The 23525-nt window shown below is 47.7% G+C and overlaps 1 protein-coding gene across 8 annotated transcripts in view; it reads right to left on the bottom strand.

Moving 5' to 3' along the window:
• The window catches only part of HECTD4 (HECT domain E3 ubiquitin protein ligase 4), a 4298785-nt gene that overhangs the window by 3430917 nt on the left and 844343 nt on the right, over positions 1-23525 (bottom strand). For all 8 annotated transcript variants that reach the window (XM_069619495.1, XM_069619492.1, XM_069619493.1 and 5 more), the window contains exon 20: positions 19459-19559. In XM_069619495.1, coding sequence (XP_069475596.1) covers positions 19459-19559 — 101 coding nt within the window. The remainder of the gene's footprint in view (positions 1-19458; positions 19560-23525) is intronic.

The following is a 23525-nucleotide window of genomic DNA, read 5'->3' as shown; positions in this document are numbered from 1 at the left end:
CCCAAGAACTATCCTGGTTCGCTCGCCTTGCAGCACTAAAAGTGACCCTGCTACACCTTTTTGCTATATGTGGTAGGGTCCATTCCGGTAGACTTCCCCTCCCCCCCAAGATATGTAACGTATTACAGAAAGAGCTAACCACCTTCATATGGCACTGGAAAAAACCTAGAATACAAAAGAAGGTTCTGACAAGGCCTCCATTCCTGGGAGGACTTGGGGTCCCCGATATCGAGAGATACATCCTGGCCGCACAAATAGCACCAATGCTGAAGTGGATGAGGGAAGACGCATCAAATGGGTGGACGGGAATCGAACAAGCAGTGACTACAATCCCGCTGGGAACGCTACATGCGTTCCGAGCAAGAGTCAGAGGAACGCAGGGACACCTGCTGGAAGCTACCAAAGTGTCACTGAAGGGATGGGATAGAGCACTCAGGATGCTCAACATCACACCAGGTTTGGGACCCTTCACCCCAAAGGCACGTAATCAGGACTTCACCCCGGGCAAGCAATTCAGGTTATGGGAAAACTGGGGTCAGAACGAACAATACACTTTTTCTAAGGAGAAACCCTGCTGCTATTTGAGGAATGTAAACAGAAATTTGGCGTTGGGGGAAAAAGAAAGATATACTTCCACACAGATCAGGCATTGGATAACACAGAGTGAGTTTAGGAAGGCGGCCACCAGGACCCCGATGGGGATGGAGCTGACCCTGCAGGATGATAACACGACCGGGGCAATATCGAGATTGTACAGACTGTTAGACATGGCACAAGCGGGGGACATTCGCTCATACAAGGACAATTGGGCAAGGGACCTGGGCGCACCCATCACTGAGGAGGAATGGGGTCAAATCTGGAAGAGGGCACATAAGACGTCCAAATGCATCACCATTAAAGAAACCGCATATAAAATATGTCTCAGGTGGTACCTGACCCCCGATAGGCTGCACAAAATGAAACCAGATTGCCCGCCCACATTTTGGAGACAATGCAAAGGCAAAGGAGATCTGTACCACAAGTGGTGGTCCTGCCCCATAGCTCACAATGTACTGGAAAGAGGTTCTAGGGCACATGAAAGAAATCACAGGGAAATAGCTTCACCCACACCAAAGGTAGTACTGCTGGGAATAGAAGTTGAGGGGATTTACCCAGTAACTGGCAACAATGCAACCCTCATCACCCACCTGTTAATGGTGGCAAGGATGACCCTGGCCCAAGGGTGGAAAACTCCATAGGGCCCCATATTAGGTTGCTGGTAGGTTAACATTTGGAACATATTGGCCATGGAGAAAGTAGGGGCACTGAAGGAGGGTAGACACCAGAAATTCCTGCCAGTATGGGACCCCTTTCTCGATTTTGTTAGGGAGAGGTAAGGACAGTACGATAGACCAGCAATGTTGAGAGCACTACAAAACGGAGGGATGCCAAATAGGGACCAAGGAAAATCTGAACCTGTGAGCTATACCTAACGAAAGGATACACTGAACTCATCGCTTGACTTGGACACCGGACCAAACCTATTGGGGTTAGGGTGGGAAAGGCAGGGTGGGCATGCAAAGTTCTTTGAAATGTTATAGTCAATGTTGACCGGACCATAAAAACACAATCAACAACCTTAAGGGGAAATGAGTTAAATGAGACTTGTATTTGAATCGTTTGCTGGAATACCTGTGCCGCCATTGTTATGATAGGATTGTGGTTGAATAAATAAAGTTTGGGGAAAAAAAATATGTACCACTGTTTGCATTTAGAATCAGACTTAAGATAATGTCAAAGAAAAGGGTTATTGAACAAAACAAGAGATCACACAAATATTTTGAAGCAGGTAAGTACTTTTGAAAACCCCCAATGCCAAGTTAGTTAACCCCTTCCTGGAAGGAAGACCAAACACAATGTCAGAGGGAAGAAGTGTCATTCAGGGAGCCAGGTTAGACCAAAGTCAATTGGGCAAAGGTCTAGGTGAGCTGAAGCACTTCTTTGCAGGTAGATAAACGTCTTGCATAATGTTTGAGAAGTCGTTGTACAAAAGAAGAAATCAAAGCAGTGCCACAAGCTGATTAGGCTTGTGTGGTAAAGAAGCTGATAGCAACTCTACAAAAGCAACCACAACAAGTCTCCACTGAGAAGAAGTGAGGTTACACAACAAGAGGTAAATTCTCTTAGACTTTACAGTACCTTTGGTTAGAAGAAAAGGGCTTTGGCTGACTTCTGTTCCTGTGCAGCTCTGCATATCCCGTGTTCCTGGCCTAAGTCGTGGGGACAAGAGGGAGGACGTCTGGAGGACTCCTCCACTGCAACGGGACGGCTGGTGACAGAAAAGGACCAACTTCTATTCAGTGGCACTTCGCGGTTTCAGCTCATCGAGTCTCAGCAAATAACACTAACGCAGACTCTTGGCTGTCGAGATGGGCTTTCCTTGCATCTGGGGTCCAGCACTCTGTTGAGGTGGCTCAGGCTCGGTCAGTCCTGCTTCCTGGGAGTCCGGAGGATGTTCCTGGAGCTCTTGGCCAACTTAAAAGCAACGCACACGATCTGGTATTCCTCTCCCTGGCGCTACGGTTTCCAGCAGCAAATGCAGTGGAAATTCAACCAGCTCTGAGAGAATGTCCAGGTGGCTTACTTTGGAGTTGATTGGTCCCACCAACTGAAGGGGAGAAGTCGTCCTTGCAGGGCTTCTCTAGTCGAGGCGAATTCGAAGCTTCAGCACAGCAGCAGGGTTTCAACGGGCAAACCAATGGTCCAGGAGTTGCAGCAGGCGTCTCTTCCAAGTTCTTATTTGGATTACTTCGTCCAGTGGTCGACTCCGCCTTCCAAGCCAAAAAGCCTAGCCTTTTATGCAGGCTTCTCCCATTCATTCCAGCCAAGCTGTCAGTCACCCAGCAGGGTGGCTGTCCTTGCCAGACAGCCAGCAGGCCAATCACCTAGGAGTGCCTTCCTGTCTCCTAGGAGACTAAGCACAGGGAGTTTCGGGCACTTCCCTCGCTTCCTGCCCCCGCTAGACATCCTGGAGCCAAAGGCGGGCTTCACTTGTGAATCCCACCAAAGACAAAACAAACAAAGGGCCCAAACCTGGTTTAGCGCGCTGAGTAAATCTCAAGTAGGACCTTTCCACAAAGAAATGGCGAAAAAAGAAGACCGGGCCATTTTGACAAAAAATGGCACCCTTGGGTGCTTTACTGCACCTGCAAACGCAGCCCGTGGTAAAAGCACACCATGGTAGTTTAAAGAATACCACTGCCACCAGCCATTCATCGAGGAAAGGGTAACGTAAAAATGTTACATGAGAAACTAGACAAAGGGGATACTAAGCAACCCCTCCACACCCTATTGTAAGATAGTGTGTGCTGGGACTAGAAAGTTACAAATGTAAGAAAAGTCAATTTCACTTCACTGCTCTTGGAAACCGTAGTTCATCCAAGAGAACGTATTTAAACCTTGGTGAAATCAGAAAGACTTCCCTGTGCCACTGCACTGAAAGTGCTATGTAAAAGATGATGCCTATGGAGTTTGTCAGACTCCACAACAAAAAGAGAAACAGTGTTCAAATCAAGTTAAAATGCATGAGAGAGAGTGGAAAAAAAGGGTCTCACTCTCTCCAGGTTAAAAATTCAAGTCTTCAAAATCCAGCAAAGTTGCTGTGGGTCTGTAAGGTAGAGCGGAATTAGCACATTTCTGAGGATTCCCCCTAACAGGCAGGATCTGCATGCTTCCGTTAAAACAGTGAGGAGGGAAATATCCAAATTGGATGACCGGGTCCGCTTGAAAAACTAATAGAACAAGTTGAAAAAATAAATGATTGACCCTGGTCTCCAGACAAAGTACTGTATGGAGAATGGGGAGGACATCCAGAAGCATGTTAGATGGGTAAACATAAGAGTGAGATGTGTTAAGATAGATGACAATACAGTATTTGTTTTGACTTCGCGATGAAATCATTTGGGACCCAACCGACATAAAATACAGTTCAATTCCATTGAGTAGATCGGAAAAGTGGGGATTGGGACTGTAGGCCAAGCAATGCCCTCATAAAATTTCACGCACATAAAACTAAAGAAAGAATATTAAAGCAAAACCATTTTTCATGATCACATCTCAAAGACACCGATTCTTCCAAGACTTGTCAGTGCGAAGCCTACAGAAAATGACCCACAACCAAGGAGTATGGTACCAATTTGATTATGTGCATATGCCTTCAGCATCATACTTGCATGAAAAGCCAAAACCCATTATATAAAAGAGGTAAGAGAAATGGTGCTGATACAACATATAAAGAGTCCAGATAAGTCACGCACATGCCTTGTCCCGAGTCACATAATTTGGCCTCTAAAACAGGAGAGGAAGGAGTGAACGGCGCAAATTGTGAAGGATCGAACAGAGTGAAGTCCCAGAAATTGGTATTGAAGAAGGGAGTAATTTCGTACCTGTAACTCCTTTTATCCATCATTGGTATCTTTCATAGAATCACATGCTCAATGTGAATATTGCCCGTTGTCACACTGGGAATCCCCGGTTACTTATATTTGAATACCTTTCCTAAGGAAAAAACGTTTGACACAGAGTGTCCTACCCACACCATTGTGGGTGCTTTTGGTCCCTAGAAAAGCAAAAGGTCAGGAGCACACCTCAGCTCTATGTATTAAAAATTAGTATTTGAAAAGGGTGCAAGGTAGAATGTCAACCCTGGCACTAAGCCGAGTACAATAAGGGCAAATAATAAAGTGCCCACCAACCGAAGGTCACTCCCGTCCCCCGCACACCTTTAGATACCAGGTACCAGTCAAGATTTAAATATCATGAATAATATGCCGGACTCCTGCTACCCAGATGAACACTCGGAAAACGATTGGCTCCTAATCCACCTATCGCAGTGCCCGGGAGAAAAAATACCTGGATGTCCACAACATAAATAGCAGGCATTTTCCAATTCTTTTAAACATGATGCGGGTTCGCAGCATGCTGGAAAACATACATAGCACAGCTTAGTAGAATACAGGTAAACACCTTCTTTATTTTTTGAATGATTAAACTTGTTGGGATTAGGAAACTACAGAGGACTGGCTGATAGTGAAATCTTCACTCCTTGCCTGACTTCCTTTTACTTTAGAACTAGGCCACATAGCAGCTCCACAAGCAGAGCAGACAATTTGGTATAGTCCCCTGTCAGGACTCCTAAATACCCAAGAAGGACATTGTTGAATCTAGGAGAAGCTTACTGCAGATGCTAGGGGTGCCTTACTTTTGTATATACTAGTTTTAGAAATCTTGAGAGTAGTAACTAGGTCACTATGTAATTTAAAGAGTAATCATGGCTTTTTTAACCTTAGCCCTATTTCTTTGACAGAGTATCAGTCTCTTCATCCAGAAAGAATTCCATTTTGATGTCCAGATTGTGCATAAATTGTGAACATCCAACACTCAATCCTTATCAGGTGAATAAGTACTAATCAAACTATGACAGGAGTGAGAAAACATTGTGGTGAAGTGTAATACTAATGTGATATACATGTGTCTAGATCATAGATCCATGGAATGAAGAATATTAAAGATCAAGTGAACATTGACTGCTCCCGAAGAAGGGGGTTTCCCCAAAACACGTAGAGCTAACCAAAAATTGAATTATTTGTATTTTGGATTAATGTGAAATTGTAAACATATTATAAATTGGACTTTCATTTTGAATTTATGAAATATACTTAAAGGAAAAACAGTGAAATTGTGCTTTTTTGGCGTAAGAAAGACAAAAAATATATGTTTGAATCATAATGGTATGGAAATGTCTGGACTCTTTCTGCAGGAGAGACCGCTATTGAAATTATCCATATTAACTTTAAATATTGACTGGTACCTAGTATCTATAGGTGTGCGGGGAATGGGATTGACCCACGGTTGGTGGGCACTTATTTTTGCTTTTGGTCCCTACCATTCGGACATCGAGTGTATAGCTCCGCCCCAGCAGCTTCCCCCCAGATTTTAACCACTCTTGCTGGAGGAATAACACATACAGAGGGTGTTTGCCTGGATTTTGCCTATATATGAAAGATACCAACACTGGAGAAATGGAGTAACAGGAAAGAAACTTCTCTAGCATTGGATATTTCATAGATTCATATACTGTGAATAGATTTTATAGCAGTATACATGACAGGAGGCAAAAGACAGACAAACAGATCACAAAAAGGGCAAAAAGTATATATACGCAATGACGACCCTGGAAGCTGTGGGGCTTACCTTGCTGGAACAGCCTTTGAAGGACTGCCCGTCCCATTTGTGTATCCTGCGCGTGATGCTGCTGCTGCAGGCAGTAGTGCCTTGGAAAGATATGAGGCACTGCCCACGTTGCTGCCTGACAAATGTCTTTGATGGGCACTGTTAGGCAGAAACCTGTGCAGTTCCCTTAGGGAACACTGCAAAAGATTTAAGACTACAGGTGTTGGCAGTAAACCCACTTGGTAGCAGTCTGCACCACCCAGATTTAACTGGTAGCTGTGGCTGAGCAGTCAGACTTCCCTCAAGAAGAGTTAGAAAGTATGCAAAGTATACACAATAGGCACTCAGGCACAATAATACAAGCAAACACTGACCAGAGCTTTGGTATCAAAGTATATAATTATTTATTTAAAAACACACTGTTTGAAACACTCCAGCACTCTTATTGTGAAAGATTCTAAACACAGTTACTATTGTAATATATACACCCGTTAATCTTATCAGATAAGTCACAGTAAAACACCACTTATTTTCATACAGAGGTGAGCGCTTAACTAAATGGCACTCCAATAAGTTTGTGAGAAAGGGAGGGAAAAAGACAGAATATGGAAAGGTACACCACTCTAAGATTTAGGAACACTATTAGCAAGGCAGAAGAGCAAAAGTCACTGGTGAGCCAAAGTCCAAAGGCTGGGCCCACTCTTAGAGAGAGCAGAGCACAAATGCGCCCAAGATCACACAATTACACTAGGCTTTGAAAGTCTTGCAGAGGGTTCAAAAAGAGTTTAGAGAGGTTTAGGAAAGTTTAGCCAGGGTGTCCCAGGCTAACCCAGGTTCGAAAGCCGGGGGCTAAATCTACCCCGTACAGTCGGTGGCAATGGAAGCCTGGCGGGACACGGTACCTTAAGTGGGAAGGATCCTGCAGCGGTGGCAGTTGTTCCTGGCAGTGGGTGCAAGTCGCGCCATCGTCCAGGGGAAGAGAAGATCGCGACTTGGAGGAAAGATGAAGGTCGATGCACTACCAGGGAAGAAACCAGCCGCAGAGTTTTCCGGTTAAAATGTGGTACCTTTGTTCGCGGTCGTGGTAAAACGTGGTATTCCGGTTGCCGGGGTGCTTGGCACAGGCAAGGCAGCCACGAGGTACGTCGGGAAGGCGAAAAGACGGTGAAACTGGTTATCCCCACCAGTCAAAGGAAGAAGACTCTCCGGCGGGAGATCTCCTCTGTCGTTGGGAAAAGTGGTGAGACGGTCCAGCAGGGCTCCACCGGTGGTGGGGTCGTGGCAGGTCGGCTCAGCTTCTCCCTCGTCGGATTCTTAGGTCCTGTGGCGACTTCTGAAGTTCCAGTCCCCAAAGCCCTGCTTTTATACAGAAAACCCCCATTCACTCATCCTAGCTGTCACTCAAACATGCTAAGTGGTGAGCCAGCCGGCTCACCAATTGGGCCAATCAGGACGGAGTGCGACTTGAGTTGCCTAGGCAACTCAGTCCAGGGTGCCTAAATTCCCCTCCACCCCTCCTAAGTACCCCAGACAGAGTGGAACCACTTTGGAGGGCTTCTGTGGAGAAGCCCGCCAAAAAGTGGAACAAAGGGCTCAACTTGGGTTGGAGTCACAGAAGAGAACACAAACGCCATTTTAGAATCAAGTTTTGGCAAAAAATACCAACCGGAGAATTAATATTAATTAAATAAACCGGCGGTATGTTCGAGGCTACCGTAAATAATTAAATAAAGGTAGTAGCCTAAAACAATGGGAAATCCCATAGGAAAATATTTGCGTTTGAATATAAAAAGTAGTATCCACTGCCACCAGCCAAAACTCGATCAGGGGGGGACGGAGACGTGCCCCCTCGACTAACAGACCCCGGGGCAATTGAATTGCCCCAGCCAGTACGTCCACAATATGATGGTTTGTACTGGTTCTGTTCAGAATTTAAGACTAGTAAAGTCAATGGTGACTTTACATGCCCTGGGAGACAGTAGTCAGTCCCAGGGTACGGAGTCTATACTGGGGGGTCACTATGACACCCCTGTGTCACTGCACTGAGGGTGGTGTGTAACATACATCACAAAAACACATGAAGCCCTATGGAGTAAAAGACCCATAGTCCATTAAACACATCTAGATTCAAAGAAACACACTCAAATCATGCCCAAGAGTGAGGGTAAGAGAGTCTCACTCTTGGCAGGAGAAAAAAATAAACCCCATAAATCCGGCAAAGCTGCTAGGGGACTCACTAGGTTAGGAAATTCAGCCTAAACAGAGAATTCTCCCCAACAGGCACGCCAGACCACAGTGCTGCCGAGGCTGCCACCGCCCTTGTGGAATGTGCCCTGGCTGTAGTCTGCAGTGGCCTGTTGGCCTTTGCATGACATAAGGAGATCGTAGAGGATATCCACCTTGCAATACCCTGCTTCATGATAGCTTTCTCTCAGTTTGAAGGTACGAAAGCGATAAAGAGCTGGCTTGCTGCTCTGAAGGATTTGCTCCTGTCAAGGTAATATTTCAACGCCCTTTTCACATCCAGGGAGTGCAATACTCTCTGCTGGGGTGGTGGCGTTTTGGAAGAAGTTAGGCAACGTGATAGTTGCGTTTTTTTTTGGTACTCAAATGGCACTTTCAGAATAAAGTGGGGATTGGTGAAGAGAATCACTCTTTCCTTTGCAAACCTGAGGTATGGAGGGTCCATCACCAATGCTTGTAGCTCTGAGACCCTTCTGGAGGACGTAATGGCGAACAGGAAAGCCAACTTCCAAGTCACAAACTTGATGTGAGCTCAAGAGAGAGGCTTAAAGGGGGGCTTCATGAGGCCAGCTAGGACCAGGTTTAGGCTCCACACTGGTGGTATCCTTTTCTTTGGGGAAAGGAGCGGAAATAAAGTCCCTTTCGAAAATGTTTGAGCAGTCTATCGCTGTAGAGGGGTGGTCTCCCTCTTTTCCTGGTGAACCTGAAAATTGCTGCCAGGTGTACCTTTATGGAGGAGATAGCGAGACTTTCCTCTGCTAGCTTCAGCAGGCATGGAAGGACCTGTTGTGGTTGTATAGCCAGTGGTTGTAGGTTGGACTGTTGTGAACACCATGTGCAAAACCTTTTCCACTTTTGGTTGTAGGAGCGTTTAGTGGAAGGGGCCCTAGCTGCCACAAGTACACATTGACATTCATGCAGGATGTCTAGGTGGCCAAATTCGGAGTGATCAGGAGCTACAATGTCAACTTGAGGGAGCGTAGGACGAGATGCAGGATTGCGCCGTTGCTCTGCGACAGGAGATCGGCCTAGGCTCCCAGGTGGATTGGGTTGTCTGCCAATAGCTGGAGAAGGTCCGGGAGCCACGTTTGTCTGGGCCAGTGCGGTGCCACCAGGATAATTTTGCAAGGATATCTCTAGATCATTTGAATTGTTTTCCTGATCAATGGTACTGGGGAAACATGTGTGAAGAGGTTGGTCCAAGGGAATGAGAATGTGTTCCACTGCGAGCTTGGTGCGGGAACCCTCTTGCACATTTTTAACACTGTTTGTTGGCTATTGTGGCAAAGCTGCCCAGCAGAGGCTGACACCATGTTGCAAAGATTTTGTTGATTTGGCTGCTGTGAAGCTGCCATGTGTGGGATTGTGCTGTGTCTCTGCTGAGGCTGTCTGCGCGCTGGTTGTGTGTCCCCAGAAGGTGGAACGCTTGTAGGTTGATGATATAGTGAATCGCCCAGTGCCAGATGGTTTGAGCCTCTTGAGGCAGGGAGCTTAACGTGGTTCCTCCCTGTTTGCGGATGGAAAACATTGTGGTGGTATCACCGGTGAGGACCCACACTACTGGGTTTTGAATTAGTGGACGGAAGGATTTTTAGGCCAAATGGACCACCCGCAGCTCCAGGATACTGATGTGGAGGGAAGATTTGGCGGGAGTCCATAGGTCTTTCACTTGGTGTTGGCCTTGGTGGGCCCCCCCATCCCGGTCACCAGTGTAAATTGGTGTGTTGGCTCGAGCAGTGGCATCCCCCCCAGAGATGTTAATGCGTATCGCCCACCATTGCAGTGAACGGGAGAGCTCGGTGTGATGGTGATTTTGTCTCCCCAGTAACCTTGGGCTTGGGACCATCTGGCTGTCAGGAACTGTTGTGCTGGTCAAATGCGCAGTCTGCAATGGGGTATTAATAGTATGGAAGACAACATGGGTCAGAGCAGCGCCATGTATTTGCGTACTGGGAGCCGGTTGTTCGGGGTGAATGAGCATGCCAGCGGCATTAAGCTGTGAATTATGTTGGCCGAGGGTTTGACCAGGCTTCGTTCCGTGAAGAATTGTGCTCCTAGGGACACCAAGGTTTTGGATGGCGTGACGAGTTTTGTGTAGTTGATTGTAAATCCTAAATGTTGGAGTAGAGTTTTCATTTGCGCAAGTGAGGCCGATGTTTCTTGGCGTGTTGGGGCCCTGACCAACCAATAGAATAGATATGGATAGACATGGTGGCCTGGTTTTCTGAGGAATGCTGCCACTGGAGCTAGGAATTTGGTGAAAGTCCTGGCGGCTGATTTGAGGCGGAAAGGGAGGACTCGAAATAGGTAATCGTCGGTGCCTGCGGTGTATTGGAATGTGAAAGTAGGCATCTTAAGTGTAACGCTGCCAGATATTCGCGAGGCTGGACAGCTTTTCTGATGTCATGTAGCATGACCATCTTCAATTTTTGTTACTTGATGTTTTTGTTTAATTTCCTTAAATTCAGGATGGGATGCCACTTTCCGTCAGGCTTCTTTATCACGAAGTACCTTGAGTATACCCCTTTTTCCACAAAGTGTGAGGGAACCCTTTTTTGGCTAACATTTGATGCAGCTCTTGAAGGATCGGTTGATGCAGATGTGACACTGTTACGGGAGGTATGGGTTTCTGTTTGCGTTTTAACTCTAACAGATGGCAGTGTTGGATGTCATCTATCACCCATCTGTCTTTGGTGACACATTTCCTCCCCCTAGTGCGCCCTTGGGGCAGTCATTGTTGAGATTTGTTTTGCCTACCCCTTTGAGAGGTAGCAGATCCGCGTTTACATTGCGGTTGCCGGTAGTCCTTCAAGTCCTTCAAGCGTTGGAAGGACTGATAGTTACTTTTATAGCCCCGAGAGTTGTAGCCGGACCTAGCATACCCCTTTGGAGTCTTTAGTTGAAGACCATCTAGTTTGACCTGAGGCTCCACGAAAGGGACGAAAAGACTTTCTGCCTTGTAAGGAAGTGTTTGACCGTGCAGTATCAGAATCTGCCTTCATGGCCTTAAGAGCCTTGTCGATTTCGTCATCGAAGATGTTTTCACCCTCGAATGGCATGTCCACAACCTTATGTTGCACCTCTTGCCTGTGTTAGGGAGAATTCTCTTATAAGGCAAATTTCCCAAACCTAGTGAGTTCCCCAGCAGCTTTGCTGGATTTTTGGGGTTTGTTTTTTTCTCCTGCTAAGAGTGAGACTCTCTTCCTCCCACTCTTAGGAATGATTTTTGTGTGCTTATGGGCTATGGGGTCTTTTACTCCATAGGGTATCATCTGTTTTTGAGTATGTGTTACACAGCACCCTCAGTGCAGTAACACAGGGGTGTCATAGTGACCCCCAAACATAGACTCCATACCCTGGGACTGACTACTGTCTCCCAGGGCATGTAAAGTCACCATTGACTTTACTAGTCTTAAATTGTGAACAGAACCAGTACAAACCATTATATTGTGGAAGGGGTTAATTACATTACCCCTGGGTCTGTTTTCAAGGGGGCACTGTCAAGTTTCTGGCTGGTGGCAGTGGTTACCGCGCAAAATATTCCACCGGAATATTTCCTATGGGATTTTCCCATTGATTTTAAACACACCACTTTTTGGTGCAATGTTAAAGATACCGCCGGTTTATTTATTTAATATTAAATCAACGGTTGGGTCTTTTTGCCAGAACTCTTTTCTAAAATGGTGTTCGTGTCCGTCTCTGTAACTCCAACCAAGGTCGGGCCCTTTGTCCACTTTTTGGCGGGCTTCTCCACAGAAGCCCTCCAACTGGTGCCACTCTGTCTGGGTTCCACAGGATGTGTAGGTGGGGGAATTGGCACCCTGGACTGCGTTGCCTTAGCAACGCAAGTCACACTCTGTTCCGATTGGGCCAGTGGTGAGCCACCCAGCTCACCACTTAGCATGTTTGAGTGATAGCTAGGCTGTTGAATGGGGGTTTTTCTGCATAAAAGCAGGCCTTTTGGGACTGGAACTTCAGAAGTCGCCACAGGACCAAAGAATCCGAAGAGGGAAGAAGCTGAGCCATCTGCAACAACGACACCACCGGTGGAGCCCTGCTGCAACAAACTCGCCACTTTCCCAACGACAAGAGAAGTTCTTCTGCTGGACGAGTCTTCTTCCTTTGAGCTGGTGGGATCAACCAGTTCGCCCCTTTCGCCTTCCAAAGACGTCTCTTGGTCGAATTGCCCGTGACAAGCACCCCGGCGGCCGAATAGCCAAGCTTCACCACTTTGACCGCGAATAAAAGGAACGCACCTTTTAACCGACGAACTCCGCGGCTGGTTTCATCCCTGTGCAGTGCATCGACTCCAAGTTTCCTCCTCGACGAGATCCTCTCTTCCCCTGGTCGAAACAACGAACTGCAACCACTGCCAGGAACAACTACCACCGCTGGAGCTTCCTCTCTCTTTAAGGTACTGTGTTCTGCCTGGCCTCACTTTCCATGGATTGCTAAAGGTGACCCTTAAATCCTTGGGTTTCCAACTGGGTTGGCCCCAGACCTAACTTTACTTCTTGAATAACCCCAACCTCTTTTGAACATTCTACAAAGACTTTTAGTGCATTTTAAACTGTGTGATCTTGGGCACATTTCGCTTAGCTCCATTTAAAGTGGGCCTGGCCTATGAACTTTGGCTCTACAGTGTATACTGCCTTTACTCCCTTGCTTTGAACTTCTAAAAGTGTTGGGAACTGTTTTATTTCTATGCCCTGCCTTTTTCTCTCCCTTTAACTTAACTATTGGAGTGCCATCTAGGTTACGCGCTCACCTCTGTTTTAACAAATAGTGGTGGTTTAACTCTGACTTGTCTAATAGATATCAAGGGAGGCGTTTATACATTACCTGACTGTGTTTTAACTTGCTTTTGATTTAGAGTGCTAGTGTATTGCCTAAAGTGTGTGTTTAAATAAATAATTATATACTTTTGATACAAAGCTCTGGTCAGTGTTTGTTTGCTCTACTGTGTTTTTAGCCCTATTGTGTATACTCTACATACTGCCCTATTCTTCTTGAGAGAAGTCTGACTGCTCAGCCACAGCTACCAGGTAAATCTGGGTGGTGCAGACTGCTACCAATTGGGTTTACTGCTTACTCCTGTAGTCTTAATCTTGCATTGGTCCCCAAGGGAACTGCACAGGATTCTGCCTAACAGCCTGGATCTCTCCCACTCGTCGTGCGGAGGTGATGGCCACAAGAAACGCCGTCTTCCACGACAGGAACTTCAACGGCGCCAAATGCAGAGGCTCGAATGGCAGCCCCATGAGCCTGGTCAGGAACACGTTAAGCTACCACGCCGGGGCCGGAACCTTCACCTGAAGGAACGAGCGGAACAGTCCTTTCATGAATTCCTTCACCAGGCAGTGAGACCACAGCGACAACCGCCCTGGAGTTCTGGTGTAGCGGGAGATAGCCGCCAGATGGATCTTGATGGGGGCATGTGCCAGCCCCGCGTTGGCCAGCGACAGCAAGTACGGCAGCACTTGAGGGGCCGTAATCCGTAGAGGGGTGACCTGTGCACGGCACCAAACAGAGAACCTCTTCCATTTATGCACATAACACTTAGTCGAGGACGCCCTGGCCTTTGCAAGGACTTCCCTGCAGTCCGCCGGCATATCGTAGCCTCCGAACTGTAGTGCTGCAGGAGCCAGGCCTGCAGGTTCAATGATCCTAGGTCGTGATGTAGGATTGCACCTCCTTTCCTGGTAAGAAGCTCCGTGTCAGTCGGCAGTTTGACTGGGGGGGACGCTGACAAGTCCAGAAGGTCCAGGAACCATATCTGCCTCAGCCACGCCGGTGTGACGAGGATCATCCTGCACCGTGATCGTCTGAGTTGACTGATAAGTCGCAGAAGCAACAGCAAAAACGCATATAGGAACAGGCTGTCCCAGGGGAAGGAGTATGCATCGCCCATGCTCCCCGGCTGGGGAAACCTGCTGGCGAACCTCCGGCACTTGGTGTTCGTCGCCGTCGCGAAGAGATCTATCTGGAGATTGCCCCATCGTCAGAATAGCAGATCCGCTTGATCCTTCCTGAGTTCCCACTCGTGGCAAGAGCGCAGCTCCCCGCTGAGTGAGTCGGTGACGGTGTTCTTTACCCCTGCCAGGTGGAAGGGTACCAGGAATATCCCCTGGGCAAAGGCCCAGTGCTACAGATCCTGCGCTTCCTTGGATAGGGCTGGGGATCAGGTGCCCCCTTGCTTCCAGATGTAGAACATCATGGTGGTGTTGTCTGTGAAGACCCTCACCACCTTGCCCTTGAGGGACGGGAGGAACGACCTGAGGGCCCAGAACACGGCTCGGAGTTCCAGGACGTTGATGTGCAGTGACCTCTCCTCCGGGAGCCAAAGGCCTCTTGCGTGGAGATCTCTGGTGTGCGCTCCCCATCCTTCCAGGGTGGCGTCCGTCGTCACCGTTTCCTGATGTGTCAGGGTCTGGAAGTCCATACCCGTCACTAGATGTGCGTGGTTGCCCCACCACCGAATCACTTGGCGGTACGTCTCGTTGAGGGGTATCTTGTCTTCGAAACTGCCCGCTGCTTGCATCCAACGGGCGTCGAGACCTCCTGCAGTGGTCGCATCCACAATCTGCATAGTCGCACGAGGTAGATGCACAACGACATCCTGCCGAGTAGGAACTCGATGAACCTCACCCTGGCCACGTCCATGGTCAACAGCCGTTGTACCTTGCCCAGGATGGCCTTCGTCCTTTCCTCCGACAGTGAAGCCAATCGCGCCACTGTGTCGAGTCTGGCTCCCAGGAACAGGGCGTCTTGAGGCGGTACGAAGTGGGATTTCGTGAAGTTGATCGAGAAAAGTGCGGCCGCCGTGGATTGAGAGAACCGAAGGCCCGGGCCATGTCGGTGTCCGCCTTGATGGCCTTCAGTGACTCGTCCACTGCCTTGCCGAACAGGTTGTTCCTGTCGAGGGGAATGTCCAGTACCCTGGTCTGAAAGTCCTGATGGATGTCGTGGCCTTGAGCCAACTGTGCCTGTGAAGGCAAACGCCGTTGCCCATCTGGCGAAACCCGGTGTCGGCGATGTCCGTGGCCACCGTGATGGCGTGGTCTGACGCCACCTCGCCTTCCTGTAGGATTTCAAGGGCCTCTGCCCTCTTGTCATCTGGCAGGAAATCCAGGAGCGGAGCAATCTTCAACCACAGCTCCCTGTCGTAGCGTGCCATGATCGCAAGGGCGTTGGCCACTTTGATGGTCTCCGCCGCAGACGAGATGACTCGTCCCATGGCGTCCAGCTTCTTCCCCTCGCCGTCCAGTCGGGAAGTGGAAGTTGATGCCGTCGCCCCTGCCGATTTCTTCTTGGCCACCGCGGAGACTACTGAATACGGGGAAGGCTAATCTCCGAGGCACATTGGGGCGGAATCTGGGACTCAGTACTTCTTCTCATACCGGTCCCTCTTCGCAGGAGCCGTGGACAGGTTCTTGAGCAGCGATAGTCCTTCGTCCCAGATGTCATCCAGTAAAGGGACAGAGAGGACTGTCTTCCTCTTGGCCTCCCGTCGTTGGTAGAGGAAGCCCTCCTTCTGTTCTTCGGGACAAAGTTGGAAAAGCTCAGATGCCCTAGCGTGAAAGGAGCTAATTTCATCTGGAGGGGAGGCCCGGGCAGGGGGTGATGGAAGATCTGTCCCGTCACCACCGTTGTCGTCCGTCTCCATCGTCACCGTCTCCATTCCCGTCTCATCCCTCAGTGGAGGGGAAGGAGGCAAAGGCTGGAAAGGAGGGCGAGGATGGATTCGCCACCGCTTGTTTGGTGGGCTCCCCAACGGTCCAGGTGCCGCTGGATCGTCCGCTGGTGGTAAAGGCAACCTTGTCCTCATCTCTGTACACAGGTTCTGGATCGCCATCAAGATCGCTCCCAAGTTGCCCTGTGGCATATGCACCGGTTGTGGCAGGAGCGACGGCTGGGGATGTGGGATCCTCTGTCTCCACCACGGCCCGCGGCTCCTTGTCAGCTCCACCGTTGCTGTCCATGTCCGCCTCGTCGGGATCCCTCCCGTAGGACCGGATTTGCTCAAACCTCTTGTCCAGGATCTTTTGACGCTAGCCACCTTACCTTCGGAGGTGGTACCTGTGTCCGTTATGGATACTGTGCCCCAACCTTTCTCGTCCCAGGGTTTCACCGGGGTCTTTTCGATAGGTTGAAAAGATGATTCCCCTCCGGGATGGCAGGGAAACTCTAGGCCCAGAAGTCGATTCCACTGGGGTAGCCTCCACAGGCTTTGCCAGAGCCGCCACAACTCTTTCAATCGAGGCCTTCGCCGGGTGAATCTGGGCCTTCACGACCTTGGCCGCGTCTGGGGCCTTCACCTTAGGGGGAGGGTCACCGCCTCACCCCCCTTGGCTTTCTCCATCGGGATGGACCAGGGCTTCTTCCGAAGCTTACCCGGGTTCTCAGACTTCCTTCCCCTGAGCCAGAGCGTTGGCTCGCGGTTGATGGCATCTGGGACATCGCGCCCTGCCTGGCAGCCGAGGAGCACGAACCAACGGCGCTCCCGGTGCCCGCGGACTCGCAGTGCTTTGCCTTATGTTGGGCCCCCATCGCCGGAGCACCCACTCAGACTTCTTCTCACCTGCTGCTGGGCTCTTCCCTTCCAGCCAGTTGGAGAGTCGAGACTGACGGTCCTTCAATGTCCGGGCGGACATGTTCTTACAGAATGCGCAGTCCTCCTCCACGTGGGACTCGTCGTGGTGAAGGCAGTAGAGGCACCGGGAGTGCTCATCCCCCTTAAAGACATTCTGTAATCCACAGGGCAGTTACTAAACAGCTTGGATCCAGTAGGCGTATCTCCTCTGTCCTGGGCCATGTCCACGCAGAGTAGGCCTCAAAGATCTTCCGTAATCACCCCAAGAACTTGATGAAAATTCGCCCTTGAGGGGCGTAGAAAAATTCCGGAAAACGGGTCCCCGTTGATCGGAAGGAGAATCGGTGGAGCTTGAGGCTCGAACTGACTGAAAAATAAGAGAAATCTCTTATGAAAAAGGCAAAACTCAGTAAAAGCTTGAGAGCCGTAGCACCTGGAATCCCAACACTTGAACGTGGGGTAAAAATCTGAAGATGGCTGCCCGAGGAGGGGTTTAGGTAGAGGGAAGTCATTGGCCGGGGGCAGTATGACCCAGAGACCAGTGACTGGTTATTAGTAGAAAGACAGTTCAGAAATGAAACAAACTGATTTTCAGCCGGACGACAGGGAATACTCACAGTATGTGGATCTATGAAAGATCCAATGCTGGAGAAAAAAAAAAAGCTTGCTGCTCCTGTGGAAATGGCTGCTGAATAATTTAACTCTTCTGGGGTGGGGCAAGGAGAAAATAAAAAATGAAGTGCCCTGATTGTCATGTAGGCAAGAAAACCAAACTGGCATGGTCAAAATAACTTACACAGCTGATGCCTTACGCAGCACTATAGGTTTATTTCCTGACTGAGCCCCGTTGCTCGAATTCAGCCAGGATAAAACAAGTGTGAAAAGCTATATGTGGCTAGGATTAGTACGAAACATCAGACCAGGAACAGACATGCACAGTTAAATGTGACAGCCACCATGGATTAGATTACTACACCAAAGTGTTTCACTTGATGCATCCCTCGAACTGGAGTTTTTCCATCAGCTCTGAAGCTCCTAGAAAGACAGTCTGCATCATTGATACTGGAGGAGTCCCTGAAGCACTGAATGAAAACGTTGACTGAAGAGACCATGCAGAAGTCCTGCCAGACTTGCAGCCTCTTTCACTAAACCAGTCCTGACATTGGTGATATCTGAGAGGACTAAAGTCTCTGAAACCAGACAGGGACACTGCGCCAGTGCCTTGTTCCAGTGTCTATTTGGAGCCAATCAGGTTACCCACTCCAATACTCCCTGATCCCGGAGAGCCTGCAGTCTGTGACCCTGCATGGAAACAGACACACTGAGGTGAGGTGCAGACAATAGGGAACTGGGCAGACCAGCAGGTCTGTTGCAACTGACAAATGTGAAGACGGGTACTAGTTTTTTCCTATTGGAAACGACTATATATGTGTACCGAGGGTTCCCAGTCTGACGACGGGGAATATTCTAAGCATGTGAATCCATGAAAGATCCAATGCTGGAGAAAACAACATATGCTTACTTGCTGCCATCTCTGGACCCTCATTGTACTGTCCAGTCCACAACTGTTCTTTTGGACCCGGCCAGTCCCAATGCTCGCCAGCAGACTTTTCTTTCTTTCTTTGATCTTCAACAGCACTGGAACCACCATTGGAATCCCAAGAATCAAAAGCAGTTGCCCTCCAGTACTTACAGACATCTGTTGGGGCAGGAAAAACTGACAGATCTCATTGGAAAGAGCTGTAACTTTATGGCAACTTTCCCAATGGCTAGAATTGACTGCAAGCTAAGATGTTCATGTTGATCAACCAATCATGCAGGTTGAACTTGATGTGCACTCCGCCAGGCACGAAGTAAGATGCGCTACCATTAGGACCTTGATTTAAAAATGCTGCAACTCAAGTGAGATGAAAAAAAAAGCTTTGCGATGAGAACAATAGACAGGCCACACTATCGTCTATGATGTAAAGTGAATTAACATGACCAGTCCTTCTCCTGCAGGAAAGTCAACTATGGGGACCGGCAAACTAATTTGAATATTTCTATTGTACCAAACTGTTATTTGAAAAGGTTCAGAAGTATTTTGCTTTCTTCCATTTTTCTCAATGGTGTAGTAGTGAGAGAGACCTCAGACACAAACCTTCTGGTTCTCTGGGTAGTACAGGAGATTTACTTGAGAAGAAAATGGAAAATGTAAAGTAATTAGAAGAACAAAATCCTGCTTCAAAATGTATAAAATCCAAAAGTTCTATGCCTAGACTCATGTATAGCAAAACTTTGCACCAAACCAAGAATAAGTAACTCTGTGGATTATGTTATTCAAGGTAAACGAACAGATTGACTATTCTATGCAGCATATATCAACATTTAAAGAATGTACAGAGTACCCCTTTTGCAGCCTAGAGAATTACCTGTCATCTGGGAACACTGTAGCCTTTGGTTCAGACACTGCATTTGGAGAACTGGCCACCTCTGAGAAAACTGGAGACTGGGTTTTCAGCAGCAGGGCGGTCTGCAAAAAAGAAAAAAAAAAGAAACAATACATCTCAGCTAGACCAATATACAGACTAACATTTCAACAATGATTACAACAAAACACCCAAGTCACAAAGGAAAAAGGCTAAATGGAATAAGAGTACATCAAGTTTGCACCACATGGCAAAATGTTTTCATAAATGCCTATTTTACAGGTAGGACCACCCAGTCACCTTCCCACCATTCTATTGACATTAAAATGCTATCTGTGAGAAACCCGACAGTATTCTCCCACCTACTGCCCCAGGATCTCTAGTTAAGTGGCCAGGGAAAGGCCATCGCTTTTGGATTCCCGACCCTGGCGTTGGGCAAGCGGGTGACGATCACCTAAGTTGAGGGTCACAAGGGTCTGGGAGGAGAATACCGAAGGGCTAACATGGTAGTTCCCCCTTTCCGCATTTTCCATCAGAAACCACTTCCTCAGCCTTCATGGGATATTTCCAGTCCCATTTCATCTCCCCCTCCCCACTTCCGACTAACGCTGGGAAGAAGAGGCAGCCAAGAGTAGTGAGGATTACCTGTGAGAAACATCTTGAGAAACAGAGGGAAGACTGCCACCTACTACCATTAGGTTGTCCCATTAGAGTCAGGCAGGGTCAGGAATGTAACACGGACAACTCACACCTGGCTCCACTTGACTCTTTTCAGGACTGAAGGACAGGCATGTCCTATTAACTGGAATATTGGAGGTCAGGCAAACTCAGCCCTGACCACACACCTGCAGCCCACTGATGCAACCCAGGTGTATAAAAGGAGTCTACTGAGAGAGCAGGAAGAGCAGCAGTTCGGAGAGCAGAAGGGAGGTTTTGTGGCTTAGTCCAGCAGGGGATCCCTTCTCAGTCCCAGTCCATTTTTTGTCAGAAGCAGAGAGCGAGCTGGGGATTCTGTCTGCACCAGAGATGACAAGGAGCAGAGAGTGGCAGGAGCTGAAGGCTGGAGAAGAACGGCATGCCGATACGCTGGCCCGGTGTCTGTAGCATGGCGAGGGAGCCTCGTCTCCAAGGAGCCGGAGTAAGGCTGCCTGCATCCTGCTGGCAGCGTTCAGTGGAATGCTCATTCCCATAGGAGCTGTGCCGACCACAAGGGTATCCAAGGGGCAGGTGGTGAGACCTCGATGTCAAACCTGTGTATGCTGAAGGAACCGCCTGCCAATGCGATGCTGCCTGGTGAGTTTCGTACAAGTCAATGAGAGAAACTCGGGAGCGTGCGTGTTACTGCAGCGGAGAAGGAGAAAGGCACAAAATGTAAGGCAGCACGGAATGAAAATCAAGTGACAGGTGGCAAGGAGGCATGAAACAGAAAGCAAGTGAAATGAGTGTAAAGTGACAAGTCAGGCAAGCAAAAGAAAATAATCCTGCTGTGAACTTAAACGTCTGCTATTGTCTATAGGAAGAGGTGTATTGTGGCACTTGTAGTGAAGAGCCAAGTTCAGTGAGAAAGCCAAAGGGGTCTGGGACCTGCATACATGAGAAGGTTAAAGGGGTCTGGGAGGTATGTAATAAAGAAGAATAAATACTCGAAACACTAGAATCACCTAAGCCAAAAGAAAGCCAGTAGTGTTTCATAGAAAGACCAAAATAAGAGGACGAGAGTGACCTGAAAGTGAAGTGAAGGTGCAAGTGAGCACCGGTGAACGAAACAAGTGTGCAAGAGGAACGGAAAGGAAAAGGACTGGTGCAAGGGCGCACAACATCAAAGGAATGAATGTGCAAGAGGCACAGTGAAGAGAAAGTCAACCCAAAGGGAAGGTGCCTGGGGCTCAGCAAGTTGAGAGAAAGCGAGACAAAGAAGGTGCAATTGAGCACAACCAAGTGAATGATAACCTTGGGGTGCAGGAAGCACCTGGAAGAGGAAAGGCTAGAAGAGCAGGAAGTACAGGAAATACAGAGAGGGTCCAAAGGTCAGCGTGGTCGCCCTTAGGATGAGCCAAGAACCTAGAGTTTTTATGAAGGTTGTATGTGAAAGGAACTGTAAACAAGAGAAAGGCACATCTTGACTAGTTGATTTTTTTAGTTTCAAACTAAAGAGGCCTGAGCTTGGGGAAGGGAACCCTACCAGGCGTGAACTTTTACTTTGTGAAACAGAGAGGCATACGCTTAGGGAAGGAAACCCCGAGAGGCCTAACAATTTTGTTACTGAAGGAATTAAAGCTTGGGGAAGGGAACCCCAAGAGGTTGAAAGAGGAACTGTGTTATATTTCGTTTGTACTGTTGAACATGGACAAGTTAAAGCTTGGGGAAGGGAACCCCAAGGAACAAAAGACATTGAAAGTATTTGAGAATACTGGAAGGGCCCTGTGGAGAAGGCCTTATGAACAGCCCTTTTGATTGAACTCATGTTTGTGACATTGACCAAACTACACCTGTTGAGATCACCTGAATCCAACCTTGGTTTCCCATTTTTCGTTTGAACCACTATTTTTTCTTTTTAACATTTTTGTAAAAAGTGAGGTGAAGCATAGGTTTAGACACTGATGGATTATTGTTTTGGACTATCAGACATAGACGGCCCTTAAAAACATCAGTTAAGGGAACCATCCCTTTAGAGTTAGGGCCATTTAGGCATTACACAAACCCAGGAACCTTAGTAAATAAAGGTTTTGAAATTCGCACCTTTGAGCCTGTGTCTTTCTTGAAACCATGCCCATCTCACACATCCCAAATCTTCTAAGCAAAATTGGCATGGAACAATGCTAGAATATGATCATTCCAGCCTTGTGGAGTTTAATTTCAACATTTTTAACAGCCATGTGGGAATATGTGAAACAGTATTAAAACTAAAAATAGATGACACCAAAGGAACAACAGACATGAGTATCACAGTTTCCTATGGAAACATTAACCTATAGCAAGTTCAAACAACTGCTTGCTAATGATACATTTTTAGCAGATCAGACCACATGAGCAACACATAAAATAATCAGTTACTGCCTTCAATTTCAGTGGTTTTGATAAATAGCGTATTTCAATTTTTCATGCACGACAGTGTGCTTTTGCTCCAAGCCCTCTGAATGTCCCTCGCCTTAACGAAATGGAGGCAACATCTGAGGAAATGAGAGAGCAGGAATATCAGCATTACACAGCTCTTAAATGCTGTCTAGGTATCTCGTGGACTTCTTGGTGTGGCTACTAAGATTTTCAAAGCACCAGCGTGGGAATATATTAGCTTTCAGTCATTGTTTTCTAAATGCATGCTTTTTCTTGCAAATTTGTAATCTCCGAAAGAATCCACCGGCAATGTAAACAATGTTTTGAGGAGAGCTCCTCATATATCCACTGACCCATCTGCCCAAGCAAGCTTATTACACAAGCACCTGAAATTGGCGCAGTAGTATTCTGCAAAGCTCTGAAATCAATACTATGTAGCATCCATGTGGAACCATGTTAGGCAGAATCCTGTGCAGTTCCCTTGGGGAACACTGCAAAAAGATGAAGACTACAGGAGTAAGCAGTAAACCCAATTGGTAGCAGTCTGCACCACCCATATTTACCTGGTAGCTGTGGCTGAGCAGTCAGACTTCTCTCAAGAAGAGTAGGGCAGTATGTACAGTATACACAATAGGGCCAAAACACAGTAGAGCAAACAGACACTGACCAGAGCTTTGTATAAAAAGTATATCATTATTTATTTAAAACACACTTTATGGCATATACTAGCACTCTCAATCAAAAGCAAGTTAAAACAGTCAGGTAAAGTATACACACCTCCCTTAATAGTTAGACAAGTCAGGGTTAAAACACTACTATTTGTTAGAACAGAGGTGAGCGCTTAACCAAGATAGCACTCTGATAATGTAGTTAAAGGGGGAGAAAAAGGCAGAGCAGAAGAATAAAACAGTTCCCAACACTTAAGAGTTCAGAGCAAGGGGAGAAAGGCAGGTTATACTGTAGAGCCAAAGTTCATAGGCCAGGCCCACTTTAAATGGAGCAAAGCGAAATGTGCC

The sequence above is a fragment of the Ambystoma mexicanum genome, chromosome 10 (genome assembly GCF_040938575.1).
Source record: "Ambystoma mexicanum isolate Mex_15411 chromosome 10, UKY_AmexF1_1, whole genome shotgun sequence".
In the NCBI taxonomy this organism is placed as follows: Eukaryota; Metazoa; Chordata; class Amphibia; order Caudata; family Ambystomatidae; genus Ambystoma; species Ambystoma mexicanum.
This window is presented reverse-complemented; position numbering and strand designations above follow the sequence as displayed.